This window comes from Prionailurus bengalensis, chromosome D2, assembly GCF_016509475.1.
Source record: "Prionailurus bengalensis isolate Pbe53 chromosome D2, Fcat_Pben_1.1_paternal_pri, whole genome shotgun sequence".
NCBI classification, from domain to species: Eukaryota; Metazoa; Chordata; class Mammalia; order Carnivora; family Felidae; genus Prionailurus; species Prionailurus bengalensis.
The window spans coordinates 54826393-54847337 of NC_057351.1; the positions used below are offsets into that span (position 1 = coordinate 54826393).

The 20945-nt window shown below is 39.8% G+C and overlaps 1 protein-coding gene across 3 annotated transcripts in view; it reads left to right on the plus strand.

The window, feature by feature from the left end:
* Window positions 1-178: 178 nt before the first annotated feature.
* The window catches only part of CC2D2B (coiled-coil and C2 domain containing 2B), a 102729-nt gene continuing 81962 nt past the window's right edge, over window positions 179-20945 (plus strand). The window contains exons 1-7 of one of the 3 annotated variants that reach the window (XM_043597095.1): window positions 179-310; window positions 4423-4487; window positions 8409-8474; window positions 13300-13383; window positions 16645-16843; window positions 17150-17286; window positions 17388-17516. In XM_043597095.1, coding sequence (XP_043453030.1) covers window positions 193-310; window positions 4423-4487; window positions 8409-8474; window positions 13300-13383; window positions 16645-16843; window positions 17150-17286; window positions 17388-17516 — 798 coding nt within the window. In that variant the 5' untranslated portion in view covers window positions 179-192. Of the gene's footprint in view, window positions 352-4422; window positions 4488-8408; window positions 8475-13299; window positions 13384-16644; window positions 16844-17149; window positions 17287-17387; window positions 17517-20945 lie in introns of all 3 variants that reach the window. The other 2 variants (XM_043597097.1, XM_043597096.1) reach the window with 2 other exon arrangements.

The window sequence follows — 20945 nt, forward strand, 5'->3', positions numbered from 1 at the left end:
GGGCGCGCACTCAGCCCGCAGGTGATCAAAGCCGGCGTTCCTGCAGGAACTATAAGCCAGGGCAGGAGTGACAGACTCCGACGCCTCAATTCGAGTCACAAGCCCAGGCTGCGCGTGAACAGACGTAGCGCACCGAAAACTCCCGAAGACTCCCGAAGGCGCACGCTCTACCCCTCACGAGCCGCATCGCGCATGCTCCTGGACCGCCTTGACTTCAGTGCCGGAGGAGCGAGCGCTGGGCAGGCGGCGGGCGCGGTGGTCCGGATCCTTGCTGGGCGGTTGGTGACCTTCCCAGAGTCCGCAATAAATGGTGCGTCCTCGTAACATAACAAGAGTGCACTCTCCATCCAGGTGAATGTCATACTGCCTGTTAAAGCCCCCTGGACCCCACTGTCTTGTCTGTTGGAGTCCTGCTCTGTGGGCAAAACCAGCGGCGGCCCCCAGTAACCAGAGACCCGCACAGGCCGCTAGAAACTTGTAGTCCCCAGAACCTGGCAGACCTGTCAATCATGCCCTTTGGGAATTGAGAGGGTTGAGAAACACTCCCATTTTCCAGCATTCGGGAGTCGAGCTTGATTTGCAGCAAATCCAAGACCATGTTATTTATTGTCTACTGTGTGCTGAACATCTTGTTAGGATTGGTGGCGGACGGATGAGTTCGTACCCCAGCTCTCATCCTCACGTTATGGTAGGCAGAAAGCTGAACTTGCAAAGTAGGATGTAAGAAGAAAAAGTGCAATCGTAAGTGCTCTTCAAGGTCACAGAAGGGTCAGAGTAACAATTTCCTGGAAGATGCGAGGTTTGAATTAGGCTTTGAGACGTGAAATGCTCTAGATTAGAGGAAAACTGCAAAAATCAAAGGATGGATGTGGCAGAGAGTGGCAAGAAGAGTGGTCAGGCTATAGTGGAAGGTGTATGTTGGAGAGTGGGAAGCAGGGCTTAGCTGGGGAGGCAGACCAAGTGGTCTTTTCGCCTCACTTTCAGAAAGGCCCTCGTTTTGACTTTCTCTCGGACTGAAACTCAAAGCACAGGCACTGCGATATGTTGTCAGTTTTAAATAAAAGACAACCTCACAGGACTTACCTGTGTCCAGTTTCTGGACCTACTATTGCTCTATGAATTAGTACATTTTTTATAAATCCTGTAATTAACTTGGGAGTAGCAAAATTACATTACAGTGTGTGTGTGTGTGTGTGTGTGTGTGTGTGTGTGTGTGTGTTATAAACTTTCAAAATATGCCATAGTTTTTGTAACCTGTTTTGGCATTATTCAGTTTTTATGTGCCTGAAGACTCAAGGGAAGTGAACCCAAATCTTTCTTGACTTACAGGAGCAGCTTATGATGATTTGGGGGCTTAGTCCTGTGCAGTGGATGATTCCATTTTGATGCCTTTCCAAGACTTCTATATGAATTCACAGAAAATCTTTGTTAGGCCACTTGTTCCTAGTTTTTTCTTTTAGAAAATAAGATTATAGGGGCGCCTGGGTGGCGCAGTCGGTTAAGCGTCCGACTTCAGCCAGGTCACGATCTCGCGGTCCGTGAGTTCGAGCCCCGCGTCAGGCTCTGGGCTGATGGCTCAGAGCCTGGAGCCTGTTTCTGATTCTGTGTCTCCCTCTCTCTCTGCCCCTCCCCCGTTCATGCTCTGTCTCTCTCTGTCCCAAAAATAAATAAACGTTGAAAAAAAAAATTAAAAAAAAAAAAAAGAAAATAAGATTATAGTTAACTAAAAAGTATTTGTTTTCAAATTTGTCAGGTAATGAAACACCTGGAAGCCATGATGCTTGTGAAATAATGCTGTTATATTTAACCAATTGTAGAATTTTTTGTTAAATTCCACCTTTTCCACATCTTAGTACCAGTATATTTGCCATATATTTAATAAATTTTGATGTTGGCAAAATGCTATCCATTACCTTAATTGTATCATAACTTTGAGTGAGGTTTTAAGTTTTTTGCATACCATCACAATGCAAATCGAAGAAGTCTGGGAAAGCATTATTTGAGAAACACTGCTATACGGGAGTTCAAAAAGGACTGATCAGACTCTGTGACAATCGATGAACTAAGAGATAAAATTGGATTTGAGACTGAATTCAGTTCCTCTAAAGAAGGAAGATGGATTAATACATTTGGAAAGATTTCCAAGAGCTGGGGGAAAACTAAAGGAAAAACAAACTTCTAGTTAGTTCATAATTAACCAAAGAAATACTAGATAACAGAATATGCGTTTTGTGACTATTCCATATGCTAGAGTTTTTTTGTAATTTTATTCTGCTAACACTCCTGATATCAAATGGCATGTGACAGAAGCAATCAAGGTGATTGAGTGTTAAATTTACACACAACATAAAATTTCACTTCAGGAATCACCTTGGTGATAAAGGTGTAACTGGATAAATTGGCAGAACACAGAGATTTCTAAATGCTAAGCAAGTGGCATTTATACACATAAATTGCCTTCTGTTTGCTCTGGATCAGAAAAGAGTGAATGAACTATTTGATTTTAATTCTCAGGTTTTGACTATGGACCTCCAGGTCATCTTATACAAAAAAAAAAAAAGCTAATCCTCAATTTCCTTACCCTTTAGAAAGAGCTTTAACTGCAAGAATTGTAAATTAGCAATAATCTTGAAGAGAAGATTGGGTTTAACTGTTGGAGCCAATTTTTTTTTAATATGAAATTTATTGTCAAATTGGTTTCCATACAGCACCCAATGCTCATCCCAACAGGTGCCCTCCTCAATGCCCATCACCCACCTTCCCCTCCCTCCCACCCCCATCAACCCTCAGATTGTTCTCAGTTTTTAAGTCTCTTATTGGAGGCAAGTTTTTAATAAAGAGGAATGAATTGCCGTAAGAAGGTATGAGTCACAATTTTCCCTTAGGCAAATTTTCAAAAAGCAAATGCAGTTTTTTCCAGATCTTCAATTTTATCTAATATTTTGTCTATAATAATTTATTTATCTTATGGAATGATAAATGAACCAGGTTAGAAACATCACTAAGTCTGCAAAACAATATCTGGTTAAAAATTTCTCATATGATAAGTTTTTTATTTGATTTATTGTAATTTAACTATCTGTAGGATGTGTTGTCGCTAATGTTTCCCCAAGCTTAGCAGATAAAATTTACAGGTGTAGGCATTGGTAAGCCAGATATTGATTTTAAGTTCATTTTACATGTTCTTGCAGAATGCAAAGTAAGTTAAAAATTGTTTTCCTGACATCATATTCCTGTTGTGCCTAATTTAGGTATATTGTTAGGAAGAATTTTAAAGATGCTTTAAAGAATCTTAAATCTATTTCCTAAATGTCTATTTACTGATTAAACAAAGAATTTTGCTAATTTAGACTTCTCTTCTGTTCTCTTCTATACAGTATTTTTATTTTTTTATTTTTATACAGTATTTTTAATCATCTTCTGGATGTCTCACCTGAATGTCCTATAAACATCCATTAGTAACACCCAAAAACTGAACTTATTGATTCCCTACTCCACCTTCATTCCTACATTGACAATACTTGAAATGATACTTCTTCTCAATGACTAAAACCAAACACCTAGAGTCCTTGATTCTCCCTCACTTTGTCCTATGTTTAATTGCTCATGAGATTTTGTGACTTATACCTTTTAAATGAATCTTTCTCCACCCTCCATTCCCACTTCCATTTTTTTTAGAGAGAGAGAGACTAAGAGAGAGAGAGAGAGAGAGAGAGAGAGAGAGAGAGAATCCCAAGCAGGCTCCATGCTCAGCAAGGGGCCCAACGTGGGGCTCTATCCCAAGATGGTGAGATCCAGACCTGAGCCAAAATCAAGAGTCAGACTCTTACCTGACTGAGCCACCCAGGAGCCCCACCCACGTCTATTTTTGATCCAGATCTCTCGTATCTCTCACCTCCACTATTATAATGGCCTCTTAACCAATCTCCCTGCCTCTGGTGAATATCTCCATGTTTAATCAGATATTTTTTCTCACTAAAGTTTTATAGTTTGGGAGGGTTCCCACATATTTTAATTGAAGTTATTCCTAGGTATTATGAAAATGTTTTTGTATTGCTATTATGAAAGTGGTTTTTTCTGTCATATTAATATATAGGGAAGCTATTAACTTTTATATACATGATCTTATATTCTGCCACTTAACTTTCTAATTGTGTCTAAACTTTTTGATTGAGTGTCCTGGGTTTTCTACATATAAAAACCTATCCTCTACAAACAATGATAACTTTGTCTTCTCTTTTCAATAGTTATACCTCTTCTTTTACATGTCTTATTACATTAACCAGCATTTTTACTGCATATTAAAAGTGATGGCATATTTCTTTGTTTAGTTTCTAGTTAAATTTAAGTAGCATACTTTTAAATATCACATCATACTTTCAGTAATATATCATCCTTAAGACTATTTTCTTATTTATTTAGAAAGTAGAAATGAAAGAACCATCATGAAAAAGATCTCAAAGAGGAGAGAAGATACGGAAAAAAAGGTAAGGGATTGATGGAGTTTATAAGGATCTTGATTATACTAATAGCCCAATTATAAATGTAGGATAATCCTGAACAATGTGATATATTTGGTTCTATATTCAAGTCATATAGTTCATGTGGAGACCACTTTCAGGCAAATAGGCTTGAGCAATGAAACACAGACAGGCCCATCAGGCCACCGGCCTCAAAATATCCAGAGGCCTTAACTGAAGGGCTACTTACAACCAGGCACAGTTACCAAAAAAGGGGGAATTCCATTTATTGCCACACCTCTTCACCTTCCCTCTTTAAAAACAGCCCCCTCCCACTGCCTCATGGCAGACAGTCTCTACTGTCTTGTGCGCCGCCTCCTTGTGGGGAGTCAGTAAATTTCTAGCTCCTTTGTTCTGCCCCAGGTGAATTCTTTCACCTTCTGCATCACTGGCTTTTTCCGGATGGTCACCCCACATTTGGGGTCCCTTATCCAATTGAGAGACACCATAGTTCGTATGTTAAAAAAATAATAAACTTAAGAATGAATTGTACTCTTTGGTCGGTTAATTGTACAATAGTATTAGAGGTGAAGTATTTATTTATTTGTTTATTTATTTATTCTCTTATATAAATGCTAATTCAATTACCTGTTTTCTCAGCCAGCAGTCCATTGCTGCTGTGCTCAAAAAAAAAAGTTTTCTTTTTTTAGGTGGTGGATTAAACATATATAGGACCAATATCTACATGTCTTTTGGAGTAACTTCAGCTAAGATTCCTGTTTTATCCCTGTCTTCTAGTGGGAAGTTACAGAGAAATATGCAGAACCCTGAAATGCTGGATGAGTTTATTAGGAATTAAAGGGAGACCTCTATCAGTCACTTGCTAGGGTTGATATTCCATCCCACCTTGAAGGATTGCTGTTCCTTGGTCAAGAGTAGAATTAGGTATTTTTAATTGTGTTGAGGAAGATACTAAAGGTTTAATAAAAACAGAACATCTTAGTTTATGTTGGCCTCATTCAGTAGTTCCTTAAAAAAAATTTTTTTTAATGTTTATTTTTGAGAGAGAGAGAGAGAGAGACAGAGTGCAAGCAGGGGAGGGGCAGAGAGAGAGGGAGACCCAGAATCCCAAACAGGCTCCAGGCTCTGAGGCTTCAGCCAGAGCCTGAAGCGGTGCTCGAATTCACGAACTGTGAGATCATGACCTGAGCCAAAGTCAGACGCTTAGCCAAAGTCAGACACTTAACCGACTGAGCCACGCAAGCACCCCTCAATAGTTCTTAAGTGTGGTCCAGGAAGCACTGGTAGATTTTGAAGTTCTTTCAGAAACTCTGTAGACGAGGCTCTTACTGTGATAACGTCTTTTATTTTAGTTGTAATTTAAGGAGTCTTTTGCCATTGTATTTCTTAAACTTGAAATGAAAAACAAACTCATAATCTATCTTGTCCTAAAAAAAGACTTAACATTGCTAGTATGGTGTAACTGCAGAATATTAAGGCCTAAAAAACTGTAAAAGAAATAAAAGCTCATTTGAACATATTGAGTTTTTGATAATGGTAAGATATTCAGTCAGAAAAACCAGTAGGCAGCTAGAAATATGGTATTCAGGATAGCAGTCAAGATTGGACAGAGATTTGGGAAGCCCTGGGAATGCGTGCGCACACTCTCCGAGGCCTTGGAATATGCCCACGTTTAAGCTATGAAGAGAAGTGTGACCATTGAAGAATACACGGGATAAGGCGCCAGAGAGGTAGAAGAGTGGAGAACAGTGACATACAAAGTTTTCAGAAAATAAAGGTGCCCAACATCATCAGATGCTATAGAGTAATCAAAGAATAGCTAACACTGATAGTGTTGGGTTTCAAAGTATTTTCATATGTCTGATCTTATTTGACCCTCCTAAAAGATATGTGAAGTTGGCAATACGTGAACACTAAGAACTTACCCATTGGATTTTATCATTAAAACGTCCTTTTGGATATTACAGAGAGCAGTTTCTTAATTTAAGATCCACCATATTTAAAGAGCTCATGTCAGTTGACAAAAAGGTGAAATTTAAGAAAACAGGCAAAGAATAAGACTTGGCATACTAAAGGTGATGACTTTCAAAGGGCTGATGACCACATGAAAAGATAAAACAAAAAGATGCCAGGTAACCCCCCACCTCAACTTCTTTGCAGATGTCAGAAGATAACAGTGCAGAAGAAAATATAGACAAGCATCTCCAAAAAGCTTCTCAATAAGTATACCACCACTCTGATACTGTTGGTTTCTGTTTTTTAAAGATGTACATCTACATCTAATTCTTGGGTTTCAGCTGGGAACCCAAGTTTCTTAAGAGATGGGCTCAAACAGAAACGAAACTACCTGGATAATGCAAGATGGGCATAAGAAAATACATAGTAAATATGTGTAATAAAGCCAAGTTATGTTTTCTAACCCTTTTCACAAACGTGGAGAAGCCACTAGTGCTTGAGACTGTGTTAGACCGTAAAGATACATAGATACAGAACCTGCTTCGGGAAGGTGTAGAGCTCAGGGAGAAACACAGATAAATATGGTTGAACCCTGGGTCATCCATCCATCAAACATTTATTGAGCACCTACTTGGTGGCATCTGCCGTTCTAAGTTCTGGGAGTAGAGTATAAAACCAGCAATTTTTAAATTTACCAAGGGATACTGCAGTAAGATTCTCATGACATACAGTGATTTAGCTTTATACTTAGCCTTTATTTCCACCAGCCTCTGTGCAACCTTTGAGTACTCAAAGGAGAAGAAAAAGACAAATGCTAGGTCGAATAACCAATAGGCCCTCTATTTTCTAAGGTACATAGGACAGCACAACCCCTGTCCTTCTCAGGCCAACTGGTGGATTGTCGGGTGGATAAGCAGAAAATTACACATGGGTTGGAGTGCACACAACACTGGAATCTTCTTTATACCCTATGTTTCATATCCCTAAGAGCTGGCAGAAGTGGGGGGTTGGTAGTATTATATTGACTTTACAGAACTGACATTAGTAGTTAAAATGGGTACCTAGAAACTTATCTCTCTTCCTTTCAGATTCCTTTTTCTCCAGTTTAATCAGATTGAAATAACCTTGCTTTGTTATTTGTATATTCTGCGGGACAGTTTGTATAGAATATGACTATTCTCATGCTTATCTGAGCTTGCTTTTTTTTTTTTTCTTTTTTTGCCTGACTACAAAGAAAAACTCTAGCCAATAGCTGATACAGGAGCTAGGGGAAAAGTCACAAAAAGAAACAAAATTCCATCCTGTTTTTAGTCCAGATTGAGAAAGAGGGAAGGGACAACAGCCATGGTCTTAGGTTCTGAGCTCACATGGGGCAATGACCGAGTCTTCATAATTGTCATAATCTTTAGAAATACATGCAATTTAGCTATTTAGTAAGTACTTTTGCCACTATTGCTATTTAATTATGTTATAAGAAAGTGTTATGAACTCTATGTTATTATGTTGACTTCTTGGTAGATTTAGATGCAGAAGAAAATCAAAACATAATAGAAATGTTGAGAGGCAAAGTAAGAGAAAAACTAAAAAATGTTCAGGTAATGCTTCTTTTTTCTTTCCTATTTTCAGATTTACTGTTTACTGCAAATATGCATCATAATAGACTTTCCTTTGTCAAAAAAGAGTGAAAATTCAGCCTTAATATATAGCTCCTTAAATACCAACATCTTCAAGTTCTTTTCCATGCTTTTTTTCTTCAAACCTAAAGCCAAGAAACGTTGAGTTGGTCATGCTAGATGACATCTCAAGGGAAAACATGTATGTGCTTGTTAAAAGAAAAAAAAATGAAAAAAATAAGAAAAACATTGAGAAAATTTGATTTTTATCCCTTTGGACAAAAGACTTATGAGCACAATTGTGGCCGTACTTGTGAAGATTAACTTTTCCATTACACTTATTTATGTTGTGTTTCAGATTAACCAAGGCGAAAACTCTTTAACTCACCTACTCATTGATGATAAGATATCTCAATGGCCTAAGGTAAATAAATTTTCTTACACTTTTTTTTAATTTGAGAGAGAAAGAGAGAGTGCAAGCAGGGAAGAGGGGCAGAGGGAGGGAGGGAGAGAGAGAAAGAGAGAGAGAGAGAGAGAGAGAGAGAGAGAGAGAGAGAGATTGAATCTTGAGCAGGCTCCATGCTCAGAGTGGAGCCAGATGCTGGGTTCAATCCCACAATCCTGGGATCATGACCTGAGCTGAAATCAAGAGACAGACACGCAACCAACTGAGCCACCCAGGTGCTCTGTTTTTACTTTTTTTTTTTAATTTAAATTCCAATTAGTTAACATACAGTGTAGTATTGGTTTCAGGAGTAGAACCCAGTGATTCATCGCTTCCATATAACACCCAGTGCTCATCCCAACAAGTGACCTCCTTAATGCCCATCATCCATTTATCCCATCCCCACCACCTCCCTTCCAGCAACTTTCAGTTTGTTCTTTGTATTTAAGAGTCTCTTATGGTTTGCCTCCCTCTGTTTTTAATCTTATTTTCCTTCCCTTCCCCTATGTTCATCTGTTTTGTTTCTTAAATTCCACATATGAGTAAAATCATGATACTTGTCTTTCTCTGACTGACTTATTTCACTTAGCATAATACATTCTACTTCCATCCACATTGTTGCAAATAGCAAGATTTCATTCTGTTTGATTGACCAGTAATACTCAATTGTATATATATACCACATCCTTCTTTAAAAAAATTTTTTTTAATGTTTATTTATTTTTGAGAAAGAGAGAGACAGAGTGTGAGCTGGGGAGGGGCAGAGAGAGAGGGAGACACAGAATCTGAAGCAGGCTCCAGGCTCTCAGCTGTCAGCACAGAGCCCAACGCAGGGCTCGAACCCACGAACTGTGAGATCATGACCTGAGCCAAAGTCAGACGCTTAACTGACTGAGCCACCCAGGCGCCCCATACCACATCTTCTTTATCCATTCATCAGTTGATGGACATTTGGGCTCTTTCCATAATTTGGCTATTGTTGATAGCACTGCTGTAAACATTAGGGTGCATGTGCCCCTTCGAATCAGCATTTTTGTATCCTTTGGATAAATTCCTAATAGTGCAATTGCTAGGTCATAGGGTAGTTCTATTTTTAATTTTTTTGAGGAAACTTCATACTGTTTTGCAGACTGGCTGCACCGGTTTGCATTTCCACCAACAGTGTAAGAGTGTTCCCCTTTCTCCGCATCCTCACGGACATCTGCTGCTGCTTGAGTTGTTAATTTTAGGCATTCTGACACCTGTGAGATGGTACCTCATTGTGATTTTGAGTTGTATTTCCCTGATAATGAATGATGTTGAGCATTTTTTCATGTGTCTGTTAGCCATCTGGATGTCTTCTTTGGAAAAGTGTGTATTCATGTCTTTTGCCCATTTTTTCACTGGATTATTTGTTCTTTGGGTGTTGAGTTTGATAAATTCTTTATAGATTTTTGATAACCCTTTAACCAATATGTCATTTGCAAATGCTTTCTCCCATTCCATCAGTTACCTTTTAGTTTTGCTGATTGTTTCCTTTGCTGTGCAAACTTTTTATCTTGATGAGATCTCAATAGTTCATTTTTGCTTTGTTTCCCTTGCCTCTGGATATATGTCTAATAAGAATTTGCTGCGGCTGAGGTCCAAGAGGTTGTTGCCTGTTTTCTCCTCTAGGATTTTGATGGCTTCCTGTCCCACAGCTAGGTCTTTCATCCATTTTGAGTTTATTTTTGTCTGTGGTGTAAGAAAGTGGTCCAGGTTCATTCTTCTGCATGTCACTGTCCACTTTTCCCAGCACCATTTGCTGAAGAGACTGTCTTTTTTTTCCATTGGATATTCTTTCCTGCTGTGTCAAAGATTAGTTGGCCATATGTTTGTGGGTCCATTTCTTGGTTCCCTATTCTGTTCCATTGATGTATGTGTTTTTGTGCAAGTACCATCCTGTCTTGATGATTACAGCTTTGTAATACAGCTTGAAGTCTAGAATTGTGATACCTCCAGCTTTGCTTTTCTTTTTCAACATTATTTGGGCTATTTGGAGTCTTTTCAGGTTCCATACAAATTTCAGAATTGCTTTTTCTAGCTCTGTGAAGAATGCTGGTGTTGGGGCGCCTGAGTGGCTCAGTCAGTTAAGTGTCCAACTTTGGCTCAGGTCATGATCTCATGGTTCATTATTTGAGCCCCGTGTTGGGCTCTTAGCTGATAGCGCAGCACCTGCTTCAGATCTTCTCTCTCCCTCTCTTTGCCCCTCCCCTGCTCCCTCTCACTCTCTCTCTCTCTCTCAAAAATAAATAAATGCTAAAAAAAATGCTGATGTTATTTTGATAGGAATTGCAGTGAACACGTAGATTGCTTTGGGTAGTATAGACATTTTAACAATATTTGTTCTTCCAATCCATGGAGTGATTCTCTATTACTTCTTCAATTTCTTTCGTAAGTTTGTATAGTTTTCAGCATACAGATCTTTTACCTCTTTGGTTAGGTTTATTCCTAGGTATCTTAGGATACCTTCTATCCTGACTTTCTTGAGGGTTTTTATCAAGAAAGAATGCTGTATTTTGTCAAATGCTCAAAACCCAAAGTCTTAAAGGACCTGACACCACGTGGATCCATTCCCCTCCTCCAGAGTAGAGCTTCTCCACACGGTGTCTGACACCCTCTGTCCCTGAAAAACAGCTCCCCGCCTGCACAGTGCACAGAATCTATGGAGTAGCACTGCTAAAAGTAGCAAAGGTTATATCCCCCTGGATGCACCTTTGTGACCTGTTGATGAAAGGTCTTTGGCTGGCACCCTTAGGGTCTTTTGTCCTTGGGGAGGCAATAAACCCTCTTCCAAAAGTACTCCAGGAAAGGGAATGTTCTCTCACAATGCGCCCCAGAGATCTCTGTACCACACTATGCCCTCAGGGGATAGCTCCCTCCTCCCCAGGAGCACATGTCACAGCTCTGCTCCAGAGAAAGTTGCACACTTCCAAAACCTCAGAGTTTGAGCTCCAATTGAAGTTTGTGGAAAAAAAAAAAAACCCTGTGGAAAACAAACACACTGACAGACAGACAAACAACCCTGTGGAACTCAGCACTTTTTGCTCCCCAGTCTGTGATCCAGAGAGGTTTTCCTTTTGTGAGAAATTGATGCCACACTTTCTCAATCTCTCTCTCTTTCTCTCCCTTTGGTCTCTCCATGGAAAAGGTTCCCTCCCCTCCGTGACGCCACTGTTTTTCTCTCCCCCAATTCGCTTCCATGCACCTCACACCTACCACGCTGTCTCCCTCCAACTGTGGAGATCCTTCTGCCAGTGGGCAGGTCGATTTCCTAGGTGTTCCAAGTGATCTGACCACAATACAGCTGTGTTTGAGGCACAAGGAAAGTCCAGGGTCCCCATCTTAACCCCTCCCTCTTTACACTTTTTAAAACAGCTTTATTGAGATATACTTTATGTTGCAAAAATTCACTCATTTTAAGTGTATGACTTAACGATTTTTAGTTAACTTACAGAATTATGCATTCAAAGGAGGAGAAATTGGCTTCTAAGGCTCTCCATACCAACCACTAGATAGAAATATCTGCTCAGGAAGTTGAGGATTTTAGCAAGTGGTTTTGCAATGAGCAGAGATGAAGGGAAGTAAAGTGTATACTGACAATTTAGATATGCAGCATTGTTGCAGGGTGAATTTTTTATTTTTTATTTTAAAGTTTATTTATTTATTTTGATGGGGGAGAGAGAGATAGAGAGAGAGAATCCCAAGCAGGCTTTGCGCTGTCAGCACAGAGCTTGAATGTGGGGCTCAGTCTCATGAACCGTGAGATCATGACCTGAGCTGAAATCAAGAGTCTGATGCTGAACTGACTGAGCCACCCAGGAGCCCCAGGGTGAATAACTTTTAAAGTTAATGTGACAGTTGCATTGTAGATACGAACAAGGTATAAAGTAAGCTTTGTATTTTACATATTTTAAAATTAGTTGGCTTCTAGTAACTATGAGTTTTACTTTTTTTTTTAATGTTTATTTAGTTTTGACAGAGAGAGAGAGAGAGAGAGAGAGAGATCACGGGCAGCAGCGGGGGAGGGGAAAAGAGAGAGGGACAGAGGATCTGTAGCAGACTCTGTGCTGACAGCAGGGAGCCCAATGCAGGGCTCCACCTCATGACTACTGTGAGATCATGACCTGAGCTGAAGTGAAGTCAGATCCTTTAACTGACTGAGCCACCCAGGCGCCCCTGAGTTTTATTTTTTATTATGGAATTAATTCCTCTCCCAAATCTCCCTACAAACAGTTCATTTTAATATGTGTGTGAGAAAGAAATGGTGATTTACATTTAAAAGATTCAGACTTGACAGTATTGAAAAATGAGAGCTTATTTATCAGCAAACTTATAACTAAGAATATGCCCCTTTTAATACTTTGAACTACCTATAGCCGTAAAGGCTGTAGATGCCCTGTGGTGGTACTCGTGTGTTAGCACATCAGAGCACCCAAAAACTGGGAGAAAAAAGAGTTTGCCCTGTGCCTTCATTTTGGTCAAACTGTAAGGTAATACTCTTAGTATTAGTACTCTTAGTAGTATTCCTACTCTTAGTAGTGAAGAGATAGTTTGGGAAGCAGAAGAATTGGGCTCTACATCATTCTGTTTCTTATTGCAGTTACCAGAACCTTCAAAACCAAAACCAAAAAACGTAATGAACCAAACAGACTCTTGGTGCTCCTTGCTCACGACTAAGACAATAATTAGTGTTTACCACATTACCCAAAAGTTTTTCTTCCACTTAGAAGCAGAAAAAAGTATTTCCACCCTGAATACCGCTTCACCATTGTTTAATCCACAGACTGAAGTCTCATTCGATGAAGGCCTTTGGTTTTTCATGCCTCGTGGTGACGAAGGCTCCGATTCAGGCCGGTGTTCAGAGCAGGTTGGATTTGTTCCCCTTCCTCTTGTGCCTCAGGACAATGAACTCTTTATTAAAGGCATAGAATGAAATGCTTGGATGGGAGATGAAATTTTTATTACTGAGTCACCTTCTTCTCTTTTAATTAAGAATATGTTCAAAATAATAATTCTAAACATTGATTGAGTGCTTACTGGATGCCCAATGCTGTACTGAATTTTTAATATGGACCATATCATCCAATCCTCATCCTAATCGTGTGAGGCAGGTGTTACTATAATCTCTACTTTATAGGCAAGGAAGCTCAGGCACAGAGGGTTAAACATCAATAGAGCTGGAAGCACCGGCTTTCCCTCCAAAACCCGTGTTTTCTTTTTCTTTTGTTGTTCCTGTCCTTCTCTCCAAGTGTCCCACGCTGTTCTCCATGATCTCCATTACTCTCCGTGGATAACTGATTCTCCCTCCCTCCCGGTCTGATCCAGGACTCTTCTAATTTGTAGCAGTTCTTCCACTTCTCTCCAAACTCCTCAGCCTCCTGTTACTCCCTGGTGGTCCTCTCCTCCGGTACCAGTTAGTCTCACGAGTCTTTCCCCATCTCCTGAGTGTCCATCCCCCCGCCGCTGTCCCTGCCTGCTTCTGTTCTACCCTTTCTCTAACTCCTCTCTGCCTTCAGTCTCTGCACAGTTTCCTTGGTCCTCTCCCCCAGCACTACTGGACCCAGTGTCTCTTGACACCCCTCAGCTGTTTTCTAATCCCTCAGGCTTCAGGAGTCCCTCTTGGGCACCCATTTGCATTCTGATTTACTTCCCTTTCCCTTCCACCCCCGTTTCTCTGTATCCTGCCCCGGTCCTTTCGGTCCTTCTTTGTTACTGTTGTTTTTTCTACAATAAAAAGAGCTTTATCTTTTAAAAGTTTAAAGAAAGTGTGTACAGTATTTTTAAAAATTCAGAAAACATGTGGAAGAAACTGAAAATCACAGGAAATCCCACTGCTCTGAGATAAACCACTATCATTTTTCACATCTTTCTCTATTCTTATGCCCATACTTGCACGGACATGGGCTTTTATATGAATAGAATCATATTTGTAAATGGCCATTCCATTTTCCAGTTGCTCGGCTGAACCTTGGTGTCATCCTTGGATCCTCTTTTATGGATATGGGTATTCTTTTATTTTCCCAGAAAAATTCATTCTTTAACCCATACTATGAGACTCTGGGAGGTCAGATGACTTGGCGGAGCATGTACATGTTTGAAACTCATTTATTCAACACTCATTAGAACATTCATTGAGTGCCTAATGTGTTACAGGAAGAAGATAAATAAACAAATGACAATATACCTCACATCCAATTCATCACAAATCCTATTGGTTCTACCTTCAAAGTATCCTAGAATCTGACCCACTTTTCACCACCCCCACTGGTACAACCCTAGTCTAAGCCACCATAACCTCTCATCTGGATCATTGTCAGTGTCACCCTCTGTTTTCACTATTACCTCAACAGGCTATTTTCCGTGTCATACAGTGGGCAGAGTGATCCTGTTAAGATCTAAGACCATGCTTTCGCTTACACCTTCTAATGGTTTCCTATGTCACTCAAAACAAAACCTCAAGTCCTCCAAGGCCTATGTGACCTGGCCCCCTTGGTACCTCTCTGACCTCATTGCTCACTTCTCTGCCCTTCTCCCACCCAACTCCAGACAGATTGGCCTCCTTCTTATTCCTCACAGCATGCTCCTGCCTCAAGGACTTCTACCTTTGATTTGTGTAGGAAGATTTTCCCTTATCCTCATGCTCTCTCTCTCTCACTACCTTTGGGTCTCTGTTCAAGTGACACATAATCTAAGATACTGTGTCTGACAACTCTGTCTAGTACCCCCACCCACCTGGCCTGGTATTCTCTAACCCCTTATCTTGCTTTTCTGTTTCTCAACATACTTGTCACCACCCAACCTATATCCCTTATCTATTTGTTTATTTTCTTCCTGAAACGTATTAGGCACTCAGTGAATGGTCCAACGTATGCTGAATAAGTTTCAAACATGTGCATGCTCTGCCAAGTCATTTGACGTCCTGGAGTCTCACAATATGGGTTAAAGAATGAGCTTTTCTGAGAAAACAAAAGAAAGGCCAGCCAGCAGAATATACCAGGGTCAGGTGCTCTGGTTATGGCTGCTTTCCTTCTTGGAGGGCAGGCAGGAGAGCAATTAGGTCAGTGAGGCAGACCAGCTACTTGGACTTCAGTGAGTCCGCGTTTAGGATTATTTAAATTTTTTTCAATGTTTATTTATTTATCTTTTTTTGAGAGTAAGAGGCAGAGCACGAGTGGGGGAGGGGCAGAGAGAGAGAGGGAGACACAGAATCCAAAGCAGGCTCCAGGCACTGAGATTTCAACACAGAGCCTGACCTGGCACTCAATCTCATGAACCGTGAGATCATGACCTGAGCCAAAGTCAGATGCTTAACCAACTGAGCCACCCAGGTGCTCCTAGGTCTGGATTGTTGAGAGGAGCTGTCTGGAGAAGCCATTGCCCTGATGACTTCCTTGTCACAAAGAGAAGAAAGCCACTGTTTTGTTGGGGGTTGAGTTTCTTCCTGCTGGGAGAAAGGGGAGTCCTGGTCCCAAATATATTGTCTGGACAGCCCAAAGTGAGGTCCAAGGTTATTTTCAGACAGTTCTGCCTATCACACCACAATCAGCAAGACATGTTCCTGTGACATGGGGGGCGGGGGGAGTCAGGATATCTCTTTTCTACCACACCATACTCAAGTGTATCCATCTACACTTATGCATGGAAAGTTAGGTGGATGCTTCTGACCTCATACTCCCTGTCACATAACACCTAACAGCACAGACCCTGCTCTGCTGTGATCTGGTCACCTTCCTGAATGGTGAAAAAAAAATGCAATTTAAGACTGCATGGCCTGATGTCTCTGGACTTTGCCCTACAACTGAATTCTCAGTGGTTGAAATATCATAATCCAGTATCTCAGGACATTCTCCATGAGAGAGGAAGGGCTTGAATTATAGTTCTATTCCAGTAATCTTTCATTGTGAACTGCAAAGAAGGGATAGAGAAAAATCATACTGCATATTGTTAAGCCTTAAATGAGTTCCTCTATGTTCAATGAAATTTTATTATAACAGTTTCAGCTCGAACTTGAACTAGGTGGCATGGATCAGAAAGACAATTCACAGCAAGGTCCCAATACATCTCATTTATCTATGTATTAATCTTGGGGACAACACATTTACTTATTTTTCTTCTCGGTATTCAACAGAGATCAGTAAATGACAGCTATCCCAAACACTTTTCACTTGATGATAATTTACAAAATTTTGCTGAAGACCAAGGTGAAGATTTTATGCAGGAAGTCATTTTTCCAGATTTACTTGAAGTAAAAGCTGCTGAATATGAAGTTGATCAAGAACAAATCAGAAAACAACAGGCAAACATTTTTGTGCCAAGTAATTCTCCAGGTAAAATTCCTTACAATGAAATATTTAAGTCATGAATGAATCATATGGTAGAATAATAGCTTTTTGTATGCTGGATAGATACAAACTACCAGGCTAAAACTAGAGCAAGTTTTCTGTATTTGTTCCTCATGTCTTCTCGGACTTTAAGGAAACTGGTTAAAAGAGCTCATTCATTGTATGTATACATTTAGACTTCCTGCTAGACTTTAGTGGTAGGGGATATGATAATTACCTTTTGCTTCTTGTTTAGTCAATACCAGTTTAGGATTTTGGACTTTAGAGTAATATCAAGGTTTTGTTATGAAGTGGCCAACGAGCGTAAACTGCCAAAAGATATGATGCCACGCATTTTAGAAGATGAAGGATTCTATATTCAGAGAAAACCAGAAATCCATAAAAAGACCTGCAACAAAATGGAAAATCGCCTACTTACCATAGAAGAGGCAAGTACGCCAGCTACCAAGTTACATCACTCATTCAGAGCATGTGACGTTTGTTTTTAGCGAAATATCTTATTACTCTGTTTCTTGAATATTTTTGATAGGGGAAGAGTTGGTTTGAAGAAAGTGGAGAAATTATGTCATTACCTTCACCCATCAGACAATCGTGGAATTTCAGGCTAAACACAAGCAAGGGATCTTTAAATCCAGCACTAAAGACCATATACAGAAAGGTAACCGGCAAGTTTATTTGTAATGATGGTTAAAAGAATTCTTGTGATATCAATGATAACTTATGTCTTTGTGGTGTTAATTCACCCTTTATTGATATTAGTAAATCTAATGATAAATGGCAAAACTATGATGAAATGTAAAATAGTCATGAAAATTATGTTTTTGAGGAATATTCAGTGATGTGGAGGAAATGCTCAAAATAAAATGCCAAGTGACAAAAAAGCAGAATGCAAAGTTATATGTGATCCTAATTTTATAAGAATAAAGAATAAATGAATCAATGAATGACTAAGTGTATACATATATGTGTAGATAGATTAAAAGTGGAAAAATATATCAAAGTTAATAATTAATTATCTCTTGTAGGGCATAGGATTATTTTTGCTTTATTTCTCTGTTCTAAATTTTAAAAATGAATATATATTATAGTCAAAGAAACAAATTTTATATGTATTCCAAGACATTGTGAAAATTAGCAGTCCATTAACCTAAGAGAAGAAATACTTAGACAGAAATAGTTACATTTAAAAATTGGTTTGGGGGGCGCCTGGGTGGCGCAGTCGGTTAAGCGTCCGACTTCAGCCAGGTCACGATCTCGCCGTCCGGGAGTTCGAGCCCCGCGTCAGGCTCTGGGCTGATGGCTCAGAGCCTGGAGGCTGTTTCCGATTCTGTGTCTCCCTCTCTCTCTGCCCCTCCCCCGTTCATGCTCTGTCTCTCTCTGTGCCAAAAATAAATAAACGTTGAAAAAAAAAAAAAAAAAAAAATTGGTTTGGGGCACCTGGGTAGCTCAGTTGGTTAAGCTTCCAACTTCAGTTCAGGTCATGGTCTCACAGTTAGTGAGTTCAAGCCCCACATCAGGCTCTGTGCTGTCAGCGCAAAGCCTGCTTGGGATACTCTATCTCCCTCTGTCACTGATTCTTCCCCACAGGCATGCGCATACACTCTCTCTCTCAAAAATAAATAAACATAATGGGGCACCTGGGTGGCGCAGTCGGTTAAGCGTCCGACTTCAGCCAGGTCACGATCTCGCGGTCCGTGAGTTCGAGCCCCGCGTCGGGCTCTGTGCTGACAGCTCAGAGCCTGGAGCCTGTTTCCGATTCTGTGTCTCCCTCTCTCTCTGCGCCTCCCCCGTTCATGCTCTGTCTCTCTCTGTCCCAAAAATAAATAAACGTTGGAAAAAAAAAATTTTAAATAAATAAATAAATAAATAAATAAATAAATAAATAAACATTAAAAAATTGGCCCGAAAAATTTAAATCAGAACTGTTTACAAGACTCAGTTGCCCATTCACTTGCCTTAACTATTCCATATATAAGAGATTTGGCTATAAGTAGATACAAAGTGGAAATAATACTAAAAATACTTACAGGATGTTGTTCTTTACTCCCTCTGTTGCTTTGCTCTTTTTTTTTTTTTAATGTTTATTTATTTATTTGAAGGGAGAGAAGGAGAGAGAGAATCCCATGCAGTATCTGTGCAGGGTTTGAACTCACAGATGGGAAGATCATGACGTGAGCTGAAGTTGGACCCCTAACTGACTGAGCCATCCAGGCGCCCCTAAATTATTTTTTATTTTTAATTCTTTCTGTCACTTTCCGTCTGTCACCTGATTTCTCTATTTTTCTAATTCTGATTTATGTTCTTTAATGTCATACAATTTTTCTCAATACTTTTCGTTCATTTGGAAGTACATTTCTATTTTTATCTGTTTCTGGATGTCTTTCTGTTGTACTTTGTCAGTGGGGATAGTATTTTACTGTTTATTCATTATTCTTATTTCTATAGATTTAATCTTGAGCCTTTTTTCTACTACTCATTTTATATTAAATTAGTTTTCCTGAACTTTTAGAGAAAAGGCTTGGCTTTCCTAGAAAGCTTTTTCTAATAATGTCACAGAACTCTATTGTTCTTGTGTAGGGTTAAAAAAATATAGTGTCTGGATTTCTGAAATTTCTTGGCTGTGTTTCTCTTCCTAGATATTTTTCTGTACCTTCTCTTTCTGTAATCTCTGTGATCCCCGGCCTTTTCTTTTTTTTTCTTAATTTTTTTTTTTCAACGTTTATTTATTTTTGGGACAGAGAGAGACAGAGGATGAACGGGGGAGGGGCAGAGAGAGAGGGAGACACAGAATCGGAAACAGGCTCCAGGCTCTGAGCCATCAGCCCAGAGCCCAACGCGGGGCTCGAACTCCCGGACCGTGAGATCGTGACCTGGCTGAAGTCGGACGCTTAACCGACTGCGCCACCCAGGCGCCCCGATCCCCGGCCTTTTCAATTTGTGTTCCACTCCTAGCAATTTCTCTTTAGTATGAAGACTTGTCCTAAAACTTCTTAGGAAGTAGGTGCCTCTAAGGCCCTGTAGTCCTTAGCAAAACCCCTTGCACTCACCCACAGTTGGAGTAGATAAAACCTCTTCTAACTTTACCTGCTGTTTCCGAGTTGGGATGCTGTACTTTCTGGTGAATATCTGTTGGCCCTTTGGGGTTCTCCTGCCGTCAGGGCCTTCAGTGGCTTCATTGCGCCTCTCTTCCATACAATCACCAATACCATGCAGGTCTTTTTACTGTCAGTGGTTTGTCTCCATCTACTTATATTTTGGGTTTCACGGAGGATTCTTGAGATCTAGTTTTGTTATGGATCTTGTCCATGGATTTTGAGCTTTGCTATCTAGTTTCTCTGCCTGTTTTATTTATTTTTATTATTTTTTAAAAAAATTTTAATGTTTATTTAAACATTAAACATGAGAGAGAGAGAGAGAGAGAGAGAGAGAGAGAGAGAGAGCACAAGCAGGGGAGGGGCAGAGAGAAAGGCAGACACAGAATCTGAAGCAGGCTCCAGGCTCTGAGCTGTCAGCACAGAACCTGACTCATGGCTTGAAGCCTCGAACTGTGAGATCATGACCTGGGCTGAAGTTAGATGCTTAACTAACTGAGCCACCCAGACATCCGTCTCTGCCTGTTTTAAAGGTAGAGATTTGGGAATATGTAAAACTATATTGCCATGGTATTCCCAGAATTACCTGTCTAATGAATTCTTAATTTCAGATATTTTCAGTATAATTTTAGCTTTAAAATGTTCTTTTGACATTTGATTCTTATGTATATATTCCAGTTTTCTTCTAGAATACTCCCATTTTTTCATGTATTCTCCCTTTAACTCTGTTTTTTAAACTTTTACTCTATTTTTTAAAAGGCTTTTTGTTGTATTAAAACATGTATGAAAAGTTATAAAATCTCTAGGTGATATCTTTTTTTCAGAAAGGTTCTGTCCTTTCCTTTGTTAGGCATATTGAGTGGGGATAATAAATCCTAACCCAGTTCGAGACTTTATTGATTTCAGACTGGGTTGCAGTTTTGTTAAGGTTCAATCTGTATCTGTATCCTCTGTTTACCTAATCTCTTTCCTGCTTGACTGAAGAGAGTGGTATT